At 35.0% G+C, this 26,263-nt stretch overlaps 1 protein-coding gene across 1 annotated transcript in view; it reads left to right on the forward strand.

Moving 5' to 3' along the window:
• Positions 1-26,263, forward strand: part of Pclo (piccolo presynaptic cytomatrix protein) — a 317,165-nt gene that overhangs the window by 210,205 nt on the left and 80,697 nt on the right. The window contains exons 11-14 of the mRNA XM_021190148.2: positions 4,342-4,467; positions 19,606-19,714; positions 20,252-20,319; positions 21,191-21,405. Of these exons, the coding sequence (XP_021045807.1) occupies positions 4,342-4,467; positions 19,606-19,714; positions 20,252-20,319; positions 21,191-21,405 (518 nt within the window). The remainder of the gene's footprint in view (positions 1-4,341; positions 4,468-19,605; positions 19,715-20,251; positions 20,320-21,190; positions 21,406-26,263) is intronic.

Genomic DNA, 26,263 nt, shown 5'->3' on the forward strand with positions numbered 1-26,263 from the left:
AAGAAGAAGAAGAAGAAGAAGAAGAAGAAGAAGAAGAAGAAGAAGAAGAAAAAGAAAAGAGGTGGTGGCAGAAAGAAAAGGGAAAAAAGAGAGGGAGGGAGGGGAGTTCCCCTTATTTATATAGAAAATAACATAAAGTAGGTAAAGGTGGGAGGTGAGTCCAGTGGATTCTGGCAATACGGTGGCTGTTGTCTTAACAATAGATCTGTAGGTCAGACTGTTGCCTATGTCATATGTTGTGATATCATAGGTTTGGGAGGTCCTGGTGCCAATACTCATATTAAAAATACAACTTTTATTCTCATGTTAGTTTCTTATTACTGCAGAAGAAACTGAGTAATGTTTAAAGCAATATGCATCCACTGTGCAAAAATTTGCAAAGTTTAAATGGACAGGCTCATGACCTTGCAAATCTACAATCTGCATTAACCAAGCTTTGTTCCTCTTTAAATATTGGCTGCCCCTTCCAACCCCAGGCAAAGAATTGTAAAAATTAGGTCCTTGAGGTTATAAATCTGAATTCTAGTTCTTCCTGGTGACTGTCAGGAGAAACCACTCTTCTTATCTGGACATCCTCCTTGGTCCCATGTCAGTATTCCTCACTCTGGCCTCTCACATACTCTTATATTGGAAATCCAGCAGGACTGTCATTCATGTTGACTAAGATGACATTTATCTTAATATACAACAACCACAATACTATATGTATACCACTTTTGCTATATCATATTAATAAAAAACAAATCATGAGTTCTACCTATGACAAAAATAAGATTATGGCTCAATAGTAATCATGATGAAATATATCTGTCACAACACAAAATTCATTTCAAAGCACTTGATACTCAATTTATTATTAGAATAGTAGTGTATGTCTTCCTTATATTTTCTGTAAGTAAAACTAACATTTATTTGGAAGCACATCTTAGTTCACACTATAATAACAATTTATTTTCAATGACACTATTAACTTACATAAGCATCTCACAAAAAATTGTCTTATCATAATTAATGAATGACTTCACACCACTTGTCCTGATCACTGAATAATATTGATACTTGTCCTCAGTAGATTCAGTATAATTCATCATCTACAACATATTTACAAAGTGACCCTAATTTCAGACTGTACATTCAATTGCTTCAGCGTTCCGTCCTACTAAGTAGAAGAGAGTTGCTTCAGTTTTTCTACATAAGTGTTAGTGAAGTATTTCAGATTATTCTTGATATTTATAATTTTACAATTGATTTAAATAATATACAATAAAATCAGAAATAGCTATGTATATTATTTCATAAATAAAGAATATGCTTTATGAGTGTGTTAGTGCAGGGAAACTTTTAATGAGAATTATTTCTTCAGTATGTCAAGAGAATGGAATCACATATATGTAATTAAAATTACTCTAACAGCATACTCATGATATGTGATGTGAAATCTAGTTTAACAAAGCCATAATACAAATGCCTTATGCTGTACATTCTGATATGTATTTTTATGTCTCATGCCAATGGTTGTTTCAGATATATAGCAGGAAAATGTATTTCTCTTATTCTCTGTGTTGTGAGTTCCACATAATGTTTTCATTAATACAATTAGATGGATGATAGATAGATAGATAGATAGATAGATAGATAGATAGATAGATAGATAGATAGAAATAGAAAGATAGATGGATAGATGGATGGATAGATAGATAAATAGATTCTTAAAATTTTGCTGGAGGGCAGCATGTTAAACAATAATGCTTAGATATGAAAAAGCTAACGGTAACATTTGTGATTAAATTTGGCTCTTTTTGTCTTTAGGTGGACAGACCTTGTGTGTTTCATACTGATGCTTTCTAAAAGCTATCACCTGTAGACTGTAATTAAGGCAATGACCATGCATTTTAGGAACATTTCTCATATAGCAAGCAGAAAGGTCTTTTTGTTAATTAAAGAAAAACTATTAACTATTCTTTTATTCTTCACTTTGCAATATCATATACAAATTATAGTGTTTTCTTTTCATTATGGAGTACTCCGAATTTAATATAATTTAGTTTGCTTTTCTCAGTACTTACATTTATAGTTCATAACAGAAGTTCATAAGTGAAAAATACAAGAACAAATGTGTATTGCCTTTGGAGTACAATTATCATTTAAAGTACATAAAAGACAATGTCATTTACCTAATTCTAAACAGTCTATGGGGACACTTTTGTTTTCTGTCATATCTTACAAGCATTAATATTTGTATTGATAATCTGCCCTCTCTTTCCCAAACTAAAGCTAAAACTGTGGAATATATTTACATTCTTTAGGTGGAGGAAGTCCCTATCACCCACCACCTACCCAACAAACTCCCTGGGGCCTCCAGTCTCTGGAGGGTTAGGTGCATCTTCTCTGACTGAACCCAGACCCGACAGTCCTCTGCTGTATATGTGTTGGGGTCCTGGTGTATGTTGCCTGGTTGGTGGTCCAGTGTGTAAGAGATCTCGGGGATCCAGGTTAATTAAGACTGCTGCTTCTCCTACATGGTTGCCCTCCTCCTCAGCTTCTTTCAGCTTTTCCTTACTTCAACCACAGAGTCTTCATGACTTTTTTTTTTTTTTGGTGTTTTCAAGACAGGGTTTCTCTGTATAGTCCTGGTTGTCCTGGAACTTACTCTGTAGACCAGGCTGGTCTCGAACTCAGAAATCTGCCTGCCTCTGCCTCCCAAGTGTTGGGATTAAAGGTGTGCGCCACCACGCCCAGCCTTCATGACTTCTTAAAGTGTAAATTCCAACGACCCACCTGCTTTTACTTGGATTTAGTTGAGTGTTATTTACCAGATTATTTCAATTTGTTACACAGAATAATTACTCTAACAATAATAACAACAACAACAAAAGTAACACTGAGCCATGGGTATATGTGTGTGTGTGTGTGTGTGTGTGTGTGTGTGTGTGTGTGTGTGTGTGTTTCTTAGGGAATATATATATCTTTGCTTCACCAAAAATCATTAATGGCAGGACACTTATAGGCAGATTACTAACTTTGTTCATTTTGACATAAAAAGTTTTTGAGATTTAATAGCCAAAATATGTATTGTGGTAAAAAAAGAAGAAAGATGGGCAGAAGAAAGTGATGGAGGGAGAGAAGGAGTGAAGGAGGAAGGGAAGGGAGTACAGGGGAGAAATAGAGAAAATGAAGGGACAGAAAATAAAGGAGAACTGAAGACAAGTCAGGAGTGAAGTAGGAAGACTGAGGGCAAAGTAGGGGCAGACAGGAGGAGTAAGAAAGAGGAAGGGAGGCAGAAAGGAAGGGGAGGAAAGAAGGAGAAGAGGGAAGAAGGAAGATCTAAGATTGTCCCATGAACAAGAAGGGGATATTAAATTACTATATATATTTGTTTTAAAAGTGACATAAAGGGTCCATAATTTAGTTTACTTCATTGCATAACATGTAACTTGTGCAGATACTAACCAAGCAATTAGTTTTAAAGAAAAAAGAGAAAAGGGAATATGACTCTGAGATTGAAAATCTTTGGGAACAGTATTTCTCATACCAAGTTTAATAAAAGTCCAGTAAGTAACTGTGTGTATCATCATTAGAGATAAAGGGTTCTGATTTTTTGTGTTTTGTTTTCCTAGAACACTTTTGACATTTGTCCAAAATCATAGCTGGTACTACATATACTCAGTTGTTTTTAGATTTAGAAACAGCACACCAACTTATATTGCAAAATTCATATATCAGAATTGTTTGTCATTGTTATCCTCTATTTTCATTTCAAGTAGGTAATTATAAAACAATTTGGTTATGGAGTAAAGAGCCAGGACTGAGTTATTCATATTCTGGGACAATATTCTTGTGCCACAAGGAGTTACACAGTGAGGAGTTAGGGTTGAAAGTGGTGAGCAATCATAGTTATGGTCTTATTATATCTTGAACTCATATCTGTGATGGGATTATATTTGTCTAGTTTAAACTAGCCCTGGATAACTTTATAACAATAAATTGTTCTTAGTTTTAAAGTTGAATTATTTATTTTAGATTTTTCTGAACATATTTTGCAATTTTTTAAAAAATATATCTGATTGAATTTGAGGACATTTACTGGTTGAATAAATATGACTAACTTTGAGAAAGCATATAATGATAATCTAATCACTGTAGATTAAACATAAACTCCAATAACCTTATAACTTATTGTGTATTTTGTAATCAGAAAAATGCAATTTGTGATTGAGGTCAGGCTCTACTCTCAGTGTTTTCCCTGGCTTCTGGGTATGTAATCCTCTTATTGTGTTACCTCTTTATGATAAGGGTTTCTTTCTTGAATTATTACTAACAGTTTGCTAATTGTCAACACAGGTAATGGGCTAGGAATTAGAATTGTTGGTGGTAAAGAAATCCCTGGACATAGTGGCGAAATTGGAGCCTATATTGCTAAGATTCTTCCTGGTGGAAGCGCAGAACACACAGGGAAACTTATAGAAGGTAAGCATTAGAAATGTCATAATAAAATTCAATAAAATGCATTGATATTATCTATGTTTTCCTTTGCATGTGAATTAAAATGCAAATTTGTTTACACTTTGTATCAGAAATATTTGTAATTAATGGTGGTAAAATTTTGACATTTCAACGTTAAGATGTATTATGATGTAATAGAAAATGCATCCACCGGTAAGAGTGTGCTTTCCTTTGCGTTGTACTTTGACAATTGGGATAGATTTTGTTTAAAACACAATTAGTCAAGGGTTTTGTGTCCTTTTTTGATGGATAATTAAAAAGTACTTTAAGAATCTAGCTTAATGTTTTATTTTTAAAAAGAGAAAGCATGCTGAAAGCAGCTATGAAAATTGAAAAACCGATTCCATAGAAGCTGAGGTCAGGTAACTAGCTACAGATGGCTCCCAAGCCAACTCCATCTGCCATCTGCTCCTGTCAACCATGTGTCTGGGAACACAGCCAGGTCTGCTAACTTAGATGGGACCATTCCTGCCCTCCTGATAGAAGAGCAGGGACACAGTCACAGGGTTAGTGACATCCAAATATTCACTTCACTTCAGAAGTTTGCCAACATCTGTATGTGGCTCTGCTTACTTTACACACTACTCACCTCACTAAGGACATTTTAAAATAATGACCTTTCTAGGGTTTGCAATGTGCCAAACATGTATTTCATCATCTTTACACAATAAATTTATGGATGGATTCTCAAAACACACGATAATTTTCATGTTTTTATGAAATAATGTGAAAATTCTACCTATAAATTCTATAACATAAATGCAATATACAAAAGCTATATATTTTCTTGCTTATAGTATACATTGTTTGCCAAGAATATTTATAACTTTTCTTTTTCTTTTTTTCTATATAAAATATTTATTTGGAAAAAGTGTTTTGTTTTCACTTATTGGTTTAAATTTTGCATGTGTGGCCTGCAATCTTTAACTACTATAAAATTCATTCATTGTCATTTTAAGTAAAATATACTGGAAACTATACACCACAAAAGGACCTTGAGCATTGTGATAAATTATTATTTTAGAATTTACACAGATTACACACAACATTTATTCATCAAAGATTGTGCTTAGGCCATTGGTTCAGCTTTGTTGAAGCAGACTGTGTACATCCTACCCCAGCTTCAAATCAGAGACTTCTAAACAGGCCTTTCACTTGGTCATGTTAGGATTATTTAATGTGAAAAGACAAATGCTGTAAACTCAGTCCCCACCCCATTTTATTTGGTTGTTTATTTGCTTTAGAATGTTATTTATTTATCTATCTATTCATTTTTATTTTTATTATTATTTATTTATTTATTTACTTATTTATTTAATTGTTGTTTGGTTTACCCATTGCTATATGCCCATATGTCTATTTCATACACTCTGTCTTGTACTTTAGCATAAATTTCAGGAGTATGTCACGTCTTAAATGTTGTAGAGTGAATATGAAACAACTTTGGTTTTTATTCTTGGTATAAAGTATTAACCCAATAATACAGCATATAGCACTAGGATTCTGTTCTTATTTAATGTAAAAAAAATATTTTATCCCAGTTTTGAATCCCCTTTATTCAAGATGTTAAGGGTAATTCTTTACAGTTTTTTAAAAATTATTTTCTTATGTTCTAAGGAAATTATAAGTAGTTGGGTCAGTAGGTAGTAAGTAGATAACTTTTTTTGACTATATATGTATATTTATAGAATTTCTAAGGCTAATGTATTCCAAAAAATGAAGTCATTCATATTTTTTATTTCTGAGTATCCAAATACACAGTGTGAGCTCTTATAGAATTGATATTATCTTTCATGGGTGATATGAGTGGCAATTTGTTCACAATATATTTTTAGACTTTTTTTTTTCTTTCAACTGCAAAGTCCTTATTCAGAAAGATCTGCCAGGTTCTAGTGTCCAGTGCTTGTCCACCTCTCCTCTGGGTTTCAGGAATGTCATAGCACTCTTTGATGATGTCTACACCACTCATTGGTAATGGCTCACTCCTTGTTGACTCTTGAGAAACCAAAACTATTTTCAGGCTTTCTCTAGTTGTTCATTTCTCTTCATTGCACATTTACAGCATATCACAAGTCATGTAAATTTTTCTAGTTCTCATAAATTAATGCCAATTTGAAGGACTTGTTGGTTTTGAAAAACAAAGGAACTGCCAGTGTTTTTGCCTTAAGCTAATATTGTGGCCATTTGTTTAAAAATACTTGATTCAATTTTCTCTTGAAATCATGTTTAAAACAAAGTATTCAGTTTTATTTAAAAAACAGGAAAATTTTGTTTCTGAATGCTGAGATTTGCAGAAATTGCTACTGAAAAATTGTTAGATTATTCTTAAACTAGATTTGAAATATGCCTAGTATTAACTTCTATACAATTTTTCCTTTATCATAATTTTCTAAGTTTTTCTGCTTTTTTTGATCAGCTGACAATGATCTTTAACAACTTACTAAATAGGATACTAAATGGACCAGAAATTCCCCAAAATATAAAATCTATCTCTTGGTAATATTTAGAAAATGTTTTTGAAAAAATACTGAACAGAGAATGGTATGACATTTTTACTCTTTCTTTTAATTGCTGAAGATCTGGCTTTGCTAAGGATTTAATTACAAATCAAATATTTTTTAACGCTATTCTTGCTGTTTCCCTTAGGTTCAAAATTCTAACAGATCTTTTGCCCATGAATGTTGCCATTTGAAATGGTCACTGAGACTGGAGTTTTAACTAGTGTGTTTTTCACATTTTCTTTGAATAATTTGTAGATATAGAAGTATATCTAAATGCTGCCAGTTATAACTTGCCACTATCAATTAAGATCTTTATACCAAGATCAATGATCATAAATCTTTTCAGGGTATAATATCAACACCACTTTTTAAAAATCCTTTCATATATTACATCCCAAAAGTAGTTTCCCTTCTCCCTTTATCCCATTATACACACAGACACACATATACAGACACACACACACACACACACACACAGAGAGAGAGAGAGAGAGAGAGACAGACAGACAGACAGACAGACAGACAGACACCTCTTCTCTCTCTCACATCCACTGCTACTCCATTTTCCTTCAGAAAAGAGCAGTGTACTGATTTCTACTAAATATGGCATAACAAGATGCAGTAAGACTAGGCACAAACCCTCACATCAAGGCTCCCAGTAAGAGGAAAAGGGTCCCAAAAGGAGGCAACAGAGTCATAGACAACCCTCACTCCCCCAAAATCATCAAGCTACACAGCCATAGCATATATGCACAGGACCTCACTCAGGGTCTATACAGGCTCCCTGATTGTCGCTTCAGTCTCTATGAGCCCCTAAGAGCCCTTGCTAGTCGATTGAGTGAGTCAGTTCTCACGGTGTCCTGACCCCTCTAGTTCCTATAATCCTTCCTCCTCTTATAGAATGGAATTCCCCAAATCTTCCTAACGTTTGGCTGTGGGTCTCTTCTTCTGTACAATCAGTTGCTGGATGAAACCTCTCTGATATCAACTATGCTTGGATCCAGTCTACAAGTATAGGAATCATTCATGGATTTAAAAAAAAAAAAAAAAACTATCAAATCAAGACTATTTTATGTGAGGAAGCTTAGTCAATAGCTTTCCAACTTCAGAAAATGTTAATTCACAGCACACTTTAGTCTTTACAAAATAACATTTTATCTCTTACCAAATTGATACTCCATCCCTTTCCAAACTTCAGACATCCACAACATAATTATTAATATTCCAATATAATCACGTTTTATTTGCTAAGCTCATAAAAGCCTGACCCACTCTGAGGACACAGCTCTCTTGTTTTTGACATTGTAGTGATTTTTTGTTTGTTTTGGGTTTTTGTTTTTGTTTTTTGTTTTTTTTTGAGGGAGGGGTTATTGTTTTAGTTTTTTTTTCCTTCTGAATCTTCAGTGTCTAGCATAGTGCTAATAAAGCAAGGGCTCAACCAATTTTTGAAAAGGTAAAGAATTACAATTCACTTTTCATTACAAATTGGATACTTAAAACGTAACTCTACAGGGTTGTGAGAAACACATCAATGCCTGTAGCTATAATCTGCTATCGATGTGAGCCATGAACATTTATGGCATCATCAATATATGGTCCTATAATTTTTCATTATCTTTTTAGAAAATATGAAGGAATTTAAAACTATATTAGCTCTTAGTATACAGTCGACACTTTGAGCTTAGCTCAAATTTACATAAATGTACTCTGGATGTGTTTGTTGTTTTCTAGATTTTGCTTTGCATTTAAATTCAGATTTCTGGGGGTTGTTGGGATTGCTTATGTGCAGGATGCAGCAGGACCTTCAAAGACAGCTTCTATGTGTATGAAAAAAATTAACAGTTCTTTCCCCTGTAAGCCTCAAAAGACCGCGAGTCCTCAGTGGTTGAGAAAGGGAAAGGGCACAAACTCCTAATAGATGAATCCCTGGTGGAGTGTTTTACTGCCTGTTTCTGATTGACTTCCACTTCAGTTGTGAGTGTGCTAAGTGAAACAGCCAGTCGCTGAACTGCCAGTTTACACATCAGCCACCACAAGGCAGGTTTGCTGCTTGCCTCTTCATTAAAAGAGGCAAAGAGGCAAAACAATCGAAGCTTAGAGGATGCATATCAACATCCTTCCTGTTATACCTTTCCTGTTGTTTGAGGTAAGAGTTAAGATCAACATAATGCAGATACCTAATTAGAAACAAGAGTGTATAACTCATCATCACAGAGGCGACTGAGAAATTGCAATCGTCATTGTGCATTACTGATGAGAACAAAGTCTTGAATAAAAAAAAATTCTCTTACATTAAAATGTCTTAAATTTTGCATACAATCTATACTCATCCACCAATGTAAGATTATAATAATCTTTCAGAACCTTACTAATTCGGTTCATATAATGCCTAATATGATACAAATCTAGCTTGTACTTGCTATATTATGTTGCTTAGAGGTCAGTGACAGGTAAAAAGTTGTTATATGAATCACAGATGCACTTAGTAATATGTTTGATGCTGAGAACTGAAGCCAGGCCCTCACTGGAAACACTAAATTGAACAGGTATTCATAAGAAAAGTCTTATAAAATTTATTGATCATATTCCTTCTTTGTTTCTCATGCTTTAAATTGAATTATATTTATTAAAAATTACTGAAAACTTTTGATTAAATTTTAATCATTAAATTCCTTTTACTATTTATAGTATCTGACACAGGTAAAAATGGATTATTTGCTGTCATCTTGGTGATGTAAAGAATGGAGTATTGATATTTCCTATGAAGCAGCTTAACACATAATTTGGTTTGCTTCTTGAAAATTCTCCCAGAATGATGAAATGTTTATTGATATTTGTATTATATTGATCTGCATTTACATCTTTTATTTATCTAATGATGAAATTGTACATTCATTTTACCTCCTTAATTTTACTTTTTATAATGGGCATATTTTATTACGTATGTTCAGCGGAATGATCTGTTTCTTTTCCTATGGAAATAGTATGGCTATAATTTCCACTCCCTCTCCTCCTCCTAGCTCCTTCCCTCTGGATCCACTCCCTTTCTGCCTCTTATTAGAAAAAGAGAAGGCTTCTGAGAGATAAAAACCAAACATGACAAAATAAAATAGAAGACGAAGCTCAACTTTCATATCAAAGTTGGACACAACCAACAGAAAGAAAAGAGCCTTAAGAGCAGGCAATGCACTCAGATTGTCTCATTCTGCTATTCAGGAGTCCCAGAAAAGCACCAAGCTAATAGCTACAATGTATGCATAGAGGACTTGTAATAGAGCCATAAAGTTCCTGCGCTTACCCTTTCAATCTCTGTGAGCTTATATACACTACCTTGCTGATTCAGAGGAGAAATGGTGTTCTCTGTTTCCTCTGACTCTTAAAATCTTTCTGTCTTTTTTTCGGCAGGATTTTCTGAGCTCTGGGTAGAGACAATTGCTATAGACCATAAATTTAGTTTCTCTCTCCACAGAATGTCTGGCTGTGGATCTCTGCACCTGTTCCCATCTGCTGCCAGAGGAAACTACTCTTATGATGACTGTATAAAACACTGATCTATGATTGAAGCATAGTATCATTTGGACTCATTTTATTGATTCGTGTTGTGTTTTGCTATACCCTAGACCTCTGGGATACATAGTCTCTCCTTGGTTACTGAAGCAATGTCAAGTATAGGTCCCTTCTGGTGGAGAGGGCCTTAAGTCAAATCAGACATTGGTTGGATAGTCCCACAAGTTTGTACCTACAATATGTTTTAGGCAGGACAGATTGTATGTCAATGTTTTTGTGGCTGGATTGCTGTTCATGCTTTTCTTTTAGTATCTGCAAGATACCTTCTGGCACCAAAGATACTAGAACAAAGGGGTGAAGCATTGGTGTTGGTACCAGCTTGACCTCTCCTAGTTCAATAACTTATATGGATGATGTGTACTCAGCAATGGAGGCCCGCTGTTAGTTTGTGAAGAGCAGCCCTTTGTCTTACCATAAGCCTAGGTTTTTTTAGGGACTTGCATAGGACCCCTGTACTGGCTAGTTTTGTGTCAACTTGACATAGGCTGGAGTAATCACAGAGAAAGGAGCTTCAGTTGGGGAAATGCCTCTATGAGATCCAGCTGTGGGGCATTTTCTCAGTTAGTGATCAAGGGGGAAGGGCCCTTTGTAGGTGGTACCATCTCTGGGCTGGTGGTCTTGGGTTCTATAAGAGAGCAGGCTGAGCAAGCCAGGGGAAGCAAGTCAGCAAGTAACATCCCTCCATGGCCTCTGCATCAGCTCCTGCTTCCTGACCTGCTTGAGTTCCAGTCCTGACATCCTTTGGTGATCAACAGCAATGTGGAAAGTGTAAGCTGAATAAACCCTTTCCTCCCTAACTTGCTTCTTGGGCATGATGTTTGTGCAGGAATAGAAACCCTGACTAAGACAACCCCCTTGGCCAAAAACCACAATGCAATACAATCCAGGATCTCCGTTAGAAGCTTTGACTTGCTACAGGGGATGGCCAGTTAAGACTCTATATCCTCCATCACTGGGAATCCTCATTAAGATCACCTTTATAGATTCAAGACAGTTTCCACTGCACTAGGATTTCACACCACCCCTCAAACACCCACCAAATTCCAGCTGCCTCTTCCTTCATTCTCTCCCTCCATCCCATTTCGCCCCCACCAAACCTGACCCTGCCTGTCTCTACCTGCCACAAATTCATCCTTAAAATCTACTCTTTTTTGCCCTTCCGTGAAGACCCATGTTTCCACCCTGGGATCTTCTGCTTTACCTCTGAGTTTTGGATTATAGCTTGGTTATCATTTACTTAATGGCTAATATCCACTTAAAAGTGAATATATGCCGCATTTGTCTTTCTGGGTCTGGATTATGTCACTCGGTGTGATTATTTTTTTCTAAATCTATCCATTTGACTGCAAATTTCAGGAAGTCATTTTTTAAACAGCTGAGTAATAGTCCCTGTGTAAATGTACCATACTTTCTTTATCCATTCTTCTGTTGAAGGACATCTTGGTTGTTTCCAGTTTCTAACTATTATTAATAAAGCCCAAATGAACATGATTAAACAAGTGTTCTTGTGGCAGAATGAGGAATCCTTTGTCATATTCCCAAGAGTGGTATTTTGGGTGTTAAGGTAGATCATTTCCCAGTTTTCTGAAGAACTGCCATAGTGATTCCCAAAGTGGCACATCTATGATTTGTTGAGATATTCTGAGCTGGGATTCTTCTTTCTCTATTCCTATTATTATTATGTTTGGTCTTATTATAGGGTTTCAGACTTCCTGTAAGTGTTATGTTAAGGGTATTTTTTAGAATTAACACTTACTTTGACTGGTGTATCTATTTCTTCTATATCATTAATGCCTGAGAATCTCTTTCCCATCTCCTATATTCTGTTAGTGAAGCTTGTCTCTATAGTTCCTGTTTAAATTCTAAAAGTTTTCATATTCAGAGTTCCTTCAGTTTGTGTTTCCTTTGTTCTATTTCCATTTTTAGGTCTTGAATTGTTTTATCCTTCAACTGTTTGTTTGTATTTTCTTGGCTTTCTTTAAAGGATTTAGTCACTTTGTGTAATTGTTTCCTTTTTCCTGGATTTCTTTAACAGATATATTCATCTCCTCTTTAAGGACCTCTTTTATCTTCATATAGTTGGTTTTAAGGTATTTTTCCTTGTGTGTCAGCGATGTTGGCTGAGGTCTGATGGAGACATATTGCCCTGACTTTTACTGATTGTGTTCTTATGCTTCAGCGTATGGATCTGGGTTTGGGATGAATATAGGTCTAGGTGCTGGTGTCTGCTTTGTCGTTTTTTTTTTTTTTTTCTTTGTTGTGTGGATGTGGATTTCTGATTCCTGGTTTCTGTTTCTGCTCTGGATTATCAGAGAATACATTGTCTGTCTGTAGCCTGTTTTTCTGCCTACCTCAGCTGGGATGTTCACAGGGAATAACTGCTGGTGTTGGAGACTGGATTTCTGGCAGTTGTGGCCCATAGTTGAACAGGAGGTTCAGGATTGATTTGGCACTGGAACACAGCTATAAGTGGGTAGAGGGAGGCTAAGAGGAAGTAGTCTGTGGCATCCACTGGAGATTTGGGCACAGAGGAAGGAAGGATACAGCTGGTGATCTGTTACAGCACTATGGATAAGACTTAGGGATTGGTTCTGGGATAAGCCATGCTTTTATGTTTGAATTGGTGAATTTATAAGCATATGCCAAACAAAAGGTAAAAGAATAAAGAGTAAGTAGAAGAATAACATAACCTGGACATTCAAAATATCAGTAGAAAAAAATTAGTCAAGGAAAATTGAGGGATCAAAACCGCGTAATTATCAAATTAAGGGGCTTACAAACTCCCAACAGAAACATAGTGAGGAAATCACTTAAAGGCAGCAAGCAGGAGAGTCCCATGGAGAATCTCAGGGGTCCCATGGAGGCTTCCTGGGCAGTTCAGAGTGGTCCACCTGGAGAGGCTTCCAAATAAAAGAACAAATAGATACAGATGAACACAAAACTTCAAGCAAGATGCTCACATCCAGCAGAAACCAACTGTGAAAGCTGAGGGACTAAACTGGAGTTCCCATTTAAACTTGCTGTCCCTGAGTGAAAATCCTATAGCTGAACTCGGGCCTTCCCTTTCCCACCACATTTACTATCATATAAGATAACCAGTCCTAGTGTCTCCTGGAAATGCTTTCCCTTCTTGATGTCTCAAGAACACAAAGTTTTCACTCTTAAGTTTTTTGTTCTTCCTGTTTGGGCTGGGGAAGCAACCCATTTTCAGATGGAGGACATCAGAAGACACTCTGGCATGAACATTTTTTGGGTCAGAAAGAGAAATAAGGACTTAGCCCTGCTTTCAAAGCCGGCTTTTCAGGGAGCTCAAACAACACATTGCAGTTTATCAATATAACATGCATTACAAACAATCCTAAATCAGCTAAATATATTTTAAATTTTTCTCAAAAACTGTTTCTACTGTATTACTTTCTTAGACTGATCTAAATACCAAGGTAATTAGCACACATTTCACCTTTCATATCATTTACTTATTAGTGAAGAAATGGAATATTTCCTCATAGCAAACATCAAGTACACAGAGTATTACCAGCTACATTCAACATGAATGTTAGTTTCCCCAAATCATTGATCCTGTAATGGAAATTTTCAACACACTATTCTTTCTCTCCCATATCTCAGAGTCTCAGACCCCTACCAAGATCCACTCTCCTTTGCATTCAAGAATTATGAGAATATTATAATTTCCATTATTTAATGATAAAGATTGATTACAAGGTTCCTTGTCCAATCTGCTTTTTCAATTATACATCTTGTCCTTTCTCGTTTATGTAAAATTTTAAATCCATGTCTCAGAAATGTTTGCAACATTCTGTGCACTTAATCTACCCAACAATATTATGAAATAAAATTTACATTTTCCTTATGGGTATACTCAGGGAGATGATGATATTGCCACCTTTTCAATAGCACTTAACATTTATTAGGAAACAATATTTCTAAAATCAAAATGATGGTATTCTGTGTTAAAATGCGTTATATGACTAAATTATTACATTTGCATGACATTAAAAAGAAATAGTTAAAATATATAAACATAGAAAAAGAATTAAAGACATAACTAAAGTTATAGCCCTTAATGATTCAACCTGGACACTTAAAATGGAAGAGGTAATCATTTGTGTGTTTTGTCCCTTTTAACTTTCTTTCTCCATTCAGTTACATTATGCATCTCTGCATAATTCCATTACTTTTTATACTTAGCCTATTTATATCAGTTGGACATGACATTCTTCAGATGCGATAGTTTTCATATGCTAATATGATTTAATTATAAGGTCATTAGAAACGTCCTCCATGGGTATATCAACAAAATCAACTGATAAGTTCAATTATAAAATGGTTTTACATTTTTGAATTCAAATCCACTTAAAATGAGATAGTTTCACTATGCATATTACATCATTTCCTGGGGATCAATCAAATTATACTAACATGCCAATTATCTTCTGATTTATTCAGTAACTTTATGATTTTATCTTATTCTGATAATACACAGTATGCTAAGACAGTAGATTATAATAATAAATTGACTTTGGCATGTGTACCAATCCTTCCAGAAAGTACTAGACTGTAATGGTGAATTGTTTTAGTGATCATTGCAAACTAAAAGAAAAGTCTCAAGATTGGAATACACATCATAGAAATTTTATTCCTTTATCTTCTCTGTTTTTCAAAGCATGGATTTGCAATATTGGTACTAAAGTACACACATGTACACAAAAAATTGCTTATATTAACTGGTGTTTTCTGTTCTAGATTCAGTAAAACATTATCCATTTAGGAATCATATATTCTAGAACACTGAAAATAATCCACCGTACTGAGGATGCCCTTTCAAAGCCAGAGCACTTCCTCCAGGTTAGGGGACTTCCTTACTTTGCCCTGCCATTTATAAGATAAGTTCTGGGTTCAGTGGAAGTCATGGAACCTAAGGGCATCTTGCAGCAATTTTACTTGGAGGCAGTGTGATCCCTCATGGAATTACCTACCCAGGTAAACAGAATGAGAGTTGTTTAATGCTTTGGAAAACGTGACACGCCATTCCTTCACTAAAACTGATTCTCTACTATAATTTCATAAATGTTTCCTGTATGCTTTACTTTTCAACAGATAACAGGATTGCAATCCAGCAACCCTGAATAATATCACCATTCTTAGACTTAGATATTGCTTAACACTATATGGTTATTTGCTGTATACAAGTAGAATCTTCAGCAGTCTCCCAATGTTAAGCAAATAATTTAATCTATTATACATCTCTCTCTCTCTCTCTTTTTATAACAGATTAAGCTAGGGCATCCTTGCTTTATCACACTAGTCTAGAAATTTTAAGGTACATACTATTGGATTTCATTATGGCACTTGCATATCTATGTGTCATTGCATTCTATTCAAATCCATTCCTTGACCACACTGCTCTCCCTAGTGCCATTTTTATGGGTCCCTTCCCCAAACTCTCTTTCCATTTGTTTATGTCACATGTATCCCATGACCCTCTCCTTTCCATTCTTCCTTTCTTAAGATATCTCCCTCTCATCTCTTGACCCATGACAATTTACTGAATTTATAAGTTGGAACAGCAAATCATCACTTTTGCATACTTGACAAAAATTCAGAATTTGTCTTAGTGTTTATGCTGGCAACCTGTGTAATAGACACCCTCTATGAATATCATTGTGTTGCCATCTGTGAACTCTCAATTTTGACAGCCCATGTAAGAGGTATCTTGATAAAATTTAAATCCATAATAAATATGAATGTTTGTTTCTGATTCTCAGTAGTAAATATTCACATGCATGGTCTTCCTAGGATTTTTTTTTTTTTCGAGACATGGTTTCAATACAAGGTAAACATACAGAAATCAGTAACACTGCTCTAACAACAGGGTATTAACTGCAATAGAAATCAAGAAAGCAAACTCTTTTACAATGTTATAAGATCTTAAAAACAAAATAGCTAGCAATGAATGTATAGCCCAGGCTGTCCTGGAACTCACTCTGTAGACCAGGCTGGCCTTGAACTCAGAAATCCCCCTGCCTCTGCCTCCCGAGTGCTGGGATACCAAGGACTTTTTACAATCTACTAAGCAAGGTACTTTAAGATTGAAAATGCACCTAAAATATTAAATGGTAAAAATGTAAGAATGTAAATTTCAACATGTTTTTGCACATATTAGTTTTCATAACTTAGTTTGTAGGATTTTACAATAGATAAACATATCAAACATTTTTTAAATGTCGTACTATAATGCTTCCTGCTTCAATTCTTTCTCAAGGTGGATTTTTATGTTTGGGACTTTTGGACTTCCAAGTGTACTTTAAAACTCTAACCTTTCTTTGAAGAATGTCTTTGATATTTAATAGAAATTGATTTGAGTCTGCAGAAGAAAATGGATATATAAGCATTTTAACAGTGTTCATTCTTGAAGATCGTGAACATGTAATTACATTTACCTGTCTTTATATCCTCATCAATGACTTTAATAACTGCTTCATACTTTATTTTCTAAAGATCTTTCACATAACTAAGTAAATTCATTGCTAGCTATTCTGTTTTTACAATCTTATAACATTGTAAAAGAGTTTGCTTTCTTGATTTCTATTGCAGTTAATACCCTGTTGTTAGAGCAGTGTTACTGATTTTTGTATGTTTACCTTGTATCTTGCAACTTTCTTAAATTTATTATTCCTAAATAATTATTTGGTAATGTGTTTGTGGCTTTCTGGCTGCAAGATTGCATGTGAGAGAGCGAAAAGAGTTTGACTGGAGCCTTTCCTTTATTTCTCTTGTGTGATTGCCTGAACTAGCACTTAGAGGCCTATGCTGAGAAAATGGACTGGACATGAACATCTCTATTCAAGATCAGAGAGAAGTGTTCAGTCTCTATAATCACCACAGTATTAACCGTTGACTTATTAGATATCTTTAAAATTGTGATAATTTCTTCTATACCAAGTTCATTCTTCATTTTATAAAATGTATTAAAATATTATCAAATGTCCGTTATATAACTACTGAGATGAGTCTGTGGTTGTTATCCTTCATTTTGTTTGTGTCTTGAAGCAAATATATTGTTTTGAAATTACATGACATTTAACTCATAATTCTATAAATATTTTATGAGATGAATACTAGTAGCATCCCATTCTCTGGCAGGAATTGAGGGACAGTGGCACTGGAAGCATTAAGTAATTGCTGAAAGTAGTGAATCTTTTCATAGTACACCAGCGTGTGAACCAGACCAGGACAAAGGAGCTGGCAGAAAGCTATATTTTTAGCTTTCTCCAATACACAGACAAATATAAGAACAGATAAAAGAAGTTCAGGTGTCTCTATGGGACAGAATGTTTCTCAGAGTTAAAAGAACCATATGCGTATCTGGGCAAGAATCTGGTCAGCAATGTTACTGACAATATAAAATGTGTTTTCCTGTATTATGAGCAGACACTTGTTTATGTCACTCATCAATTAAGTTTTGACAGTGTTCCCTTTGTTCTAAACCGTAAAACATGAACAGACAAATGCAACAGAAAAAATATTTCATATTTCCTTAGAATATGACTCTGTAGAAAGGTGAAGAGGTAATATCTAAAGCATTATAGCTTCAAGTTTCAATTCAGAATAAATGTAGGTTTTCCTCATGAATTTAAAACAAAAGCAAGCAAACCACCACCACCAATAACAACAACAACAAACCGCTTTGCTTTCTGCTTTCACTGTGCTGAGGCTTTCTTAGTGTCATTGTCCTTTATGTAATTTTCTTATTTTCTGTGTACAACAGCTGGGATGGTTGAAATAAACCTAAGGCCCATCTGAAGATAAAGGTTTCTTGGAGTAAGTTATAGAAAAGTCTTTTTGTGCTACTTTGAACCTTTTGATGGACTTCTTCTGTTATTCCACTACAGTATAAAGGCATTTCCTTCACTTAATTGCAACTGGCAATATTCCGTCCCATGTGTATAATACCATTAAAACTTAGACACACACACACACACACACACAAAAAAAAAAAAACTTAGACAAAACCATACCATTTTTATAATTTTGCATTGAACCAGTGCTGAATTAAGCACAATGAAATTACACAGTGTGAAATTTATTAAAGATGTAATAGTTTAATAATTATTTTTCTAACTTACTGTGTCATGGCATATGGACATTTTTTGTACGATAAACTTGATAACATTTACAGTTATTTGGGTACTCCATGAGATGATTTTCTGCTGTGTAGACTCATCTCATTTGGCTGTATTTTACAGTCGTCTCAAACACGTGCTTGGGTTATTTTGACAACTCACAAGATGAGGTAAAAAACCTGGATGTAAAATATTTAAATATTGAATATTACTATTTTCTTTTTTCATAAAATTATCCTTTCAGATACATAGTATAAATGAAGTGCCTTGACCAGGTAGGAGGGGCACATAATTTATTGGATTCTGTAAAAAAGTGAAATGGTAGATTTTTAAGATTACAGAACAGCACAGGGCCTTTCTGAATACAGAGCCTTGTACTTCTGCACAGGTTACAGAATCACAAGGCCTGTAACCTTCTTGCTACCGTCTTCAGAAACATCTGCCATGTAGTGAAATAGAAGACACAAAGGTCAACATTATTTTTCTGGGTGAAACTCAGGAGCAGAGCTTCATCAGGAAATCCTAGTGACTTCTTACCACTCCCCTTCCAGGACAAAACCTGGCACTCAATACTCGTAAGCTAATGGTTGCAATTACTTGTATGTTTTTTCCATATTTTTTCCTAAGAGTGTGAACATGGTGCATGTATTTGCTAAGAATTAGTAGGTTTTTCAAAAGCAAAACTTGCATGTTGTCTTAAACATGCATTATTCACTCAGGTAAGTTTATATCTGACTATCTAACAATGTTCTAGAGAACATTGAAGCAGTGTTCTCTGAAGTGGTGTGCTGATTTGGCTCTTAAAAGCAAGCAAAATGTCTTTTGTGCCCAAGAAGTAAGTCTGAAGAGAGTACGCATGTTTGACTTTATACTCACATTTGTCTTTTTAGGGATGCAAGTTTTGGAATGGAATGGGATCCCCTTGACTTCTAAAACATATGAAGAAGTACAGAGCATCATGAATCAGCAAAGTGGGGAAGCAGAAATATGTGTAAGACTGTGAGTTTTTCCCCATCTTTCTGTTTCCATTTTTTGGCTATCATGTCTCTTTTAATTTAAAATTGTTAAGGTGGAACCTTTGCTAGCCAGCAAGAGATTCAGAAAATGGAAAAATGAAGTGAATACAAGGTTTATGGCTTTCTTGTGTTCTGAATCAAAGGCTAAGTAAGGTATAGAGAGAATCAAGCTGACAGTTTCTGATTATGTTACAGCTCTTCCGTGCTTTCATTAAAACATGTGTCATTTAAAAGGAGGACAGATCCTACTTGGATTCCATAAATGTGTGTACTGTTTTGAAATGACTTGCATCTAATTCATAAAGATTTCACCTTAAATGACCATTTTTATCAGCTTTGACTTTTGACGACATTGCTAATATGTACTGGGTTAGCCTGGTCAGCATGCCTGGGGGGTTGCTTTATATCATGAACCACTTCTCATTGACCTCCTGAAAATTAAAACCAGGGCAGTTGGAAAAGGTGCCTTCTGTTTTAGGCTTCCTCGGTGTCTTCCTTAATAACCTGTCTTAATTTTTAGGGACCTCAATATGTTGTCAGACTCCGAAAATCCCCAGCATCTGGAACTTCATGAGCCACCAAAAGTTGGTAGGTGACAGCAATCTGATTTCAAAGATGGATGATGAGGCACATGCATAAGTAACCTGTTTGAAATTCATGCAGACAGAATTATATGTTTGCATACATGCATATGATTATGATTATGACACCAAAACTTTTTATAGTTACATTGTTACCTTTCTGGTAAAGCATGTTGCATATTTAACTGTTACACTAGGCTAGAAATACATATTAAATATGTCCGACGTGAATTTATGTTTTAAATTGCCTAAATATGAATTCATCTGGTGAAGGCAATCCTTGAGCCATTTCTTTTTAATCATATAATTCTTAGTTACTAAATTTTTTCAGTACAACTTGGCCTTTTGCTCTTGTTATTACAATGATTTTGGGAAGTCTGAGTTATGGAAATAGACTATGTCTAATACAGATCACACATACAAACATGCATATATACATACATACATACATACATGCATATACATACATACACACATACATACATATATAAATGTCATATGCTCTCTGAAATTTTCTTTATAAAGAACAAAATATGGAAGATTTAGAACCGAGAAAATATGTCCATTCAGCATGTTCTAGGAAATAAAATAGGGTGTTTTGTCATCCCCACAGTTCACCCAATAAAATACTCAAAGTATTTTTCTGAAGATTTAATAGAACTTCAAATTGCCCCAGTAATTCATCATTCTAATACTCTGAGCTGGTAGTTCTAGATTTTCCCAGTAATAAATGCATAAAACTTCAATTGAGTACATTTGGTTTTGAAAGTTTAATTTAGTCTCTCAGTAATGATCATGTCATCAGCTAGAACTCTCACCAGCGCCGTGGTGTGTCTAGCATACAGACCCAAGACATAAAGCCTTTCCTTTTGTTCTAGTAGATAAGGCAAAGTCTCCAGGTGTGGATCCCAAGCAGCTCGCCGCAGAGCTGCAGAAAGTCTCGCTCCAGCAGTCCCCACTGGTCATGTCATCTGTTGTGGAGAAAGGGTCTCATGCTCACTCAGGTCCCACATCGGCAGGATCCAGTTCTGTTCCCAGCCCCGGGCAGCCAGGGTCACCTTCAGTAAGCAAAAAGAAGCACAGCAGCGCCAAGGTGAGAAGGATCCCGTGACACCACAGTGACCGTTTCTGTGTTGTAACCTAGACAGAAGTAAATGGAAAGCGGAACGAGATTGGGACGTTTTGTTTTCTTGAGAGGCGTCATGCCGTAATGATCTACCGAAACAAATATTTCTCTCTTCTGACCGCTTAACTGACCCAAAAATAGTCTCGGCTCTTAAGATATTTCAGGTTTTACTTTGAACAATGTGCTACTTCCTGTTTCTGATGTGTGGTAGGAGGTCATTGTTCCACAAATCTAAATTTCCTTCTATACAGATCATTAGCTTTACAACCTTTCAAACCAAAAAATAAATAGATTTTCTCAGTAAGAAGTAAAAGAAGGGGTCCTGAGTTCAATTCCCGGCAACCACACGGTGGCTCACAATCATCTGTAATGGGGTATGATGCTTTCTTCTGGTGTGTCTGTGTACTAACATAATTTTTCTAAAAGTACAAAGAAACAGAAATAATTTAGAACAAAAAGAAATAAAGGATAGCAATGACATTTGAGCGCCATTCTGGATCTTATTCCAGTTCCAACGTGTGGGTTGTTCTTCATATGTGTGGCCTTACTTGAAACAAGCATTTAAAGTTGCTGGAGAATTAAAAGTGGCCAGTGCAGCAGTGTTTCGTCCTTGCATAAGCAGATGACAATCCCATGGGTAACTGTTCTGACATACCACTCTCCTGTTTAGGAGGCATTCCTGATACCTGAACGTCTCCTAGGGCATGCCTCTTATCATTTTTAAAGGACCTAGAAAGAACATGGGTTTCGATCCTTAGAAATGGTAGTAGACATAATTTTACCATATCTGCTCTGATATCCTTATGGTCAGTATTGCATTTGTAAGCGATTCAGCACTGGCTTACGCTCCCACCAACTCTCGTCCATGACCATTACAGTTCAGAAGTCACCCTCTACCAGAATAGAAAGATGCTAAAGTTTCCTCCCTCTCATGCCAAGGAGACAAGTGGTTCTAAACTGTGCTCCTGGATCAGCGGATATGGCCCAGCAACGTATGGAAATGTGTTAGAAGTGCTTTTTTTTTTTTTTTTTTTTTTCACAGCCTGGACTATTTAGAAAATCTGTGTGAACGGAGCTCAGGAACCTAGGTTTTTTAAGTTCTCTAGCTACATATGATCATCCTTATAGTGTGAAGATTACAGATGAAAAGATTGTAGGCCACAGTGAGTGGGTATAAGGAGAGCGAGGACACCTAGGCTGGTGGAATCAGAAGAGGTGGTGGTTAAGAACCGATTTTGAAAGAAAGGGACCTCCATTCCAAGAAGAAAACAGCAACTGGAAAAGAGTTTCAGAATCAGAAAACTACAAGCCTCCCATCCCTCCTCCTTCCTTCTCCTCTCACTCCTCCCACCCTGCCAGCTTCCTCCCTGCCTCCTAGCCTGCCATCCTGCCTGTGTTTCTCCTTTGTTCCTTCCAAAGGTGCCTCTTATGTATCTTAAGACACTTTGTGTGTGGACTGAAGTTATCAGGTTCTAATTTTATTCTCCTTTTGGGCTACACACGTTACTTAAGAACTACTTTTATCTGTCCTCCCCACCCCCACCCCAAGAATATATTATAGTTCACTGACTTGCACAGAACAGTAAGAAAAATATTTATGAATTAAAATGTCAGGGATCACCTGTGAACCCCTGTTCTTGTTATGGATGCAAATTTATAAATTTGCCTTTCTACAATGTGTTTTATATTATACTAATTGCATTGTATTATTATATATTAGCTATATATATGTATATATGTCACACTTTAGAATGTGAAAACGCTAGAAATGGGACAGCGTTAGGAAAGTGGTATCGTATCGGCAGCTGTTACTGCATGCAGCCCTTCTTTTCCTTTGCCAATAATTTTAGCCAGTGTAGATTTGTAACATTTGGCTCAAATACATAGTTCTAGTGTTCCATTGTCCAAAGAGTAACTGTTAATCACATGTAGCTGGTCTCAGATGAGATCTCTGTGTAGGTAAGTTGTAGGCCAAACTGGAGTGATTTTATGTGAAGAGAAGGCTAGAATATCTCAACACAATTTTTATTTTGCTAGCATGATGAAGTGGCAATATTTAGAATAAATATAAATATTCATATACTAGTTTCTGCTTGTTTTTACTGTGAATATTAAAAAAATTCAATTACCTATGTGGCTCACAAATATTCTCCATTGGATAGTTCTAGCACAGAAATTATTTGACTCTTTGCAGTGACACTTACCCAATAATAAAATCTGATTATTTTGGAATATATATGTGTAAATATATATATATATATATATATATATATATATATATATATATATATTAGAGAGAGAACTCATGTGTATATTTTTAAATGTAAAGATTTACCTTAAAGAGAAGACCTGCTACCTATTCATCTTTTTTCTTTTTTTTATAAACAGGTATCTTTTGCTAAATAATGTATTTGTAAATAGTTAATGATATGTTGAGTTACCATTTTTTTCCTGTCTCCTATATAATATAAGTTAGAGAGTTTTCTGAAGTTCTATATCCCAATGCTAGGCAACAGCAAAGCCAAACATGCCATGTGTTCTTAAGCTAATATTCAGAATTAAGGTTTTAATTTTTTTCTGTAGGTGTAAAGCTAACTAAATTAAATATTAAATTGTTTTAAATATACTCACATTTATATATTGCATAAAATACACTAAAACATAAAATTGTAATTAAATTGCATGAAGTATTCTAAATATAAATTATTTATAACAAATATAAGAATATATTTAGATAGAATACATCTTTGAAACAAATCAAATTTTTTATTTGATGCTTTTCATCAAAATAGCTACATGTGTTTGTATTTTGTCATTTGTTTCACAGTTAGATTCCACATGTGAGTAAATAATAAGATGCTTGTTTTTCTATGCTTGGATTATATTTTAATTCATATATGTTGCCAGCAACAGGATTTTATGCTTTTTTTATAGCTCAGTAATATGTCATCGGGCATATATCACATTTTCTTTATCTTTATCCGTTCATCAGTTGGCAAGCTGATGTTACCATTACTTTGCTGTTGTTAATATTGCTAAAATACATGTCTGCATGAAAAGGCCTCTTCAAATGACAGCTTACAGCTTCTTTAGACATTTGGCCAGGAGTGCCTTGCTGGAGCCTACTCAGTTCTTCAGGATCAGCTTGTTAAATGGCTGTGCTACTTCTCAGTCCCACCCACAGTGCTCAAGGGCTCCTTTGTGAGCTCAGTCTTTCTAGTACTTTCCATCCCAGTCTTAATAATAATGATAATGATAATAATAATAATAATTTCTTCAGTGTGTGTAGGTTAATCTCCATGGTTAGCCTGGGGGTTGGGGGAATTTATTTATTTATTTATTTATCTATTTACATAGAACTGAGCAAGTGATATTTCTTTGTTTTTGAATATATCTATTTAGGAGCATGGTCCAGTTTTTATAGTTATTCATTACTGGTGTTAAAACTTGAAGTTCCTTATACACTGGAGAAATTCATTGTCAGATATGTTTTGCTGGTGTTCTCTGTTCTGAGGGTGTGTATATATGTGCTGTGTGCTTTCTTAGCTGTGGAGAAGCTTGTAAGTTCAATTTAATTCCACTAGTCAATTTTAGCTTTCTCTGTCCATTAACTTGGTGTCATAGACAAAACTCTCTCTCCAAGCCACGGTTGAGCACCTATGTTTAAATGATTGTGTGTAAACAAGGGCTGGGTCATTAACAATATTTTGAATGGCATATACCAAATATGGCTTGTATTTATTTTAATGAGTTTTAAAAACATATAAATGATACATAAAATTATTTATTTTCTATAGTTTAACACCATTTTAATAGTCATTCTGTAAAGGATATATTTTATTAGGTCCTTAGCTAAAAGATTTTATAAAATGTATATGTGAAACACAACAGAATTTCACTATCCTTGACTTAACAATAAAATTCACAAGCAAATATATAAATTATTTTGTTATTATTTTGCCTTAACTAATTCAGTGGGCAGTTTTGTCTTGAAATGTCTTAGCAATGGAATTTTAACCCATCATCCTTTGTTTTTATTTTTAAAATCTTGATAATTTTTTTCTAAATGGTGATATAATAATTTAACTGAAGTACTTACTTGTCTTATGTGTTCTTGTGAAATAGGAATTTGCTGTCATGATATCCTCAAACCTTCAGTAAAACCCTGTAGAAGGAAATCTCAGACATTTGAAATAGAGTTAGGTATTTGAAGATAATGTATTTGGACCTATTCTGATAGAAGGTGATCAAAGATAAGCAGACAATGTTACAAAAGAGAATAAAATATGATAGAATAAAACTGTGGGAAAAGAGATGATAAAAGTAAGAGTACACAGAAATAAGTTTTTCATGGCAATCAAAGTCCAAAAAAATAGACAGTCCTATTTATTACATAATTAGGGCTAAAAAAGTTAATAACTATCTGTATCCTACATCCTAATAAGTAGTTTTTAATCCTTCATGTAAAAACTATAAATATTGTTTTTATACTAGAATATGATTCCATTGTAGCACCTCATTACCTGGTCCCTAGTACCAACTCACTGGCTTTCTTGAAGTACGTTTAGTACAGCAGTCAACAAAACCAGCATCAAACATCATGACCCAGTCAATAGGAATGTGGTTGTCTCTAAACTTGAAATGTAACTTCTGTAACCTGATAATTTCCGCAATATACAGTATGTATATGCCATTTATGCCTGATAATTTCTCACCATCTTCATAGCAGAACCCCAGGAAACTATAAAAAGAGTATAAATTTATTTTCCTCTCAAATCTGGTTTATTTTTAAGTGAATCAGGTATATTTCATGAAAAAGCCCCAG

Source organism: Mus pahari, chromosome 2 (assembly GCF_900095145.1).
Source record: "Mus pahari chromosome 2, PAHARI_EIJ_v1.1, whole genome shotgun sequence".
Lineage (NCBI taxonomy): Eukaryota > Metazoa > Chordata > Mammalia > Rodentia > Muridae > Mus > Mus pahari.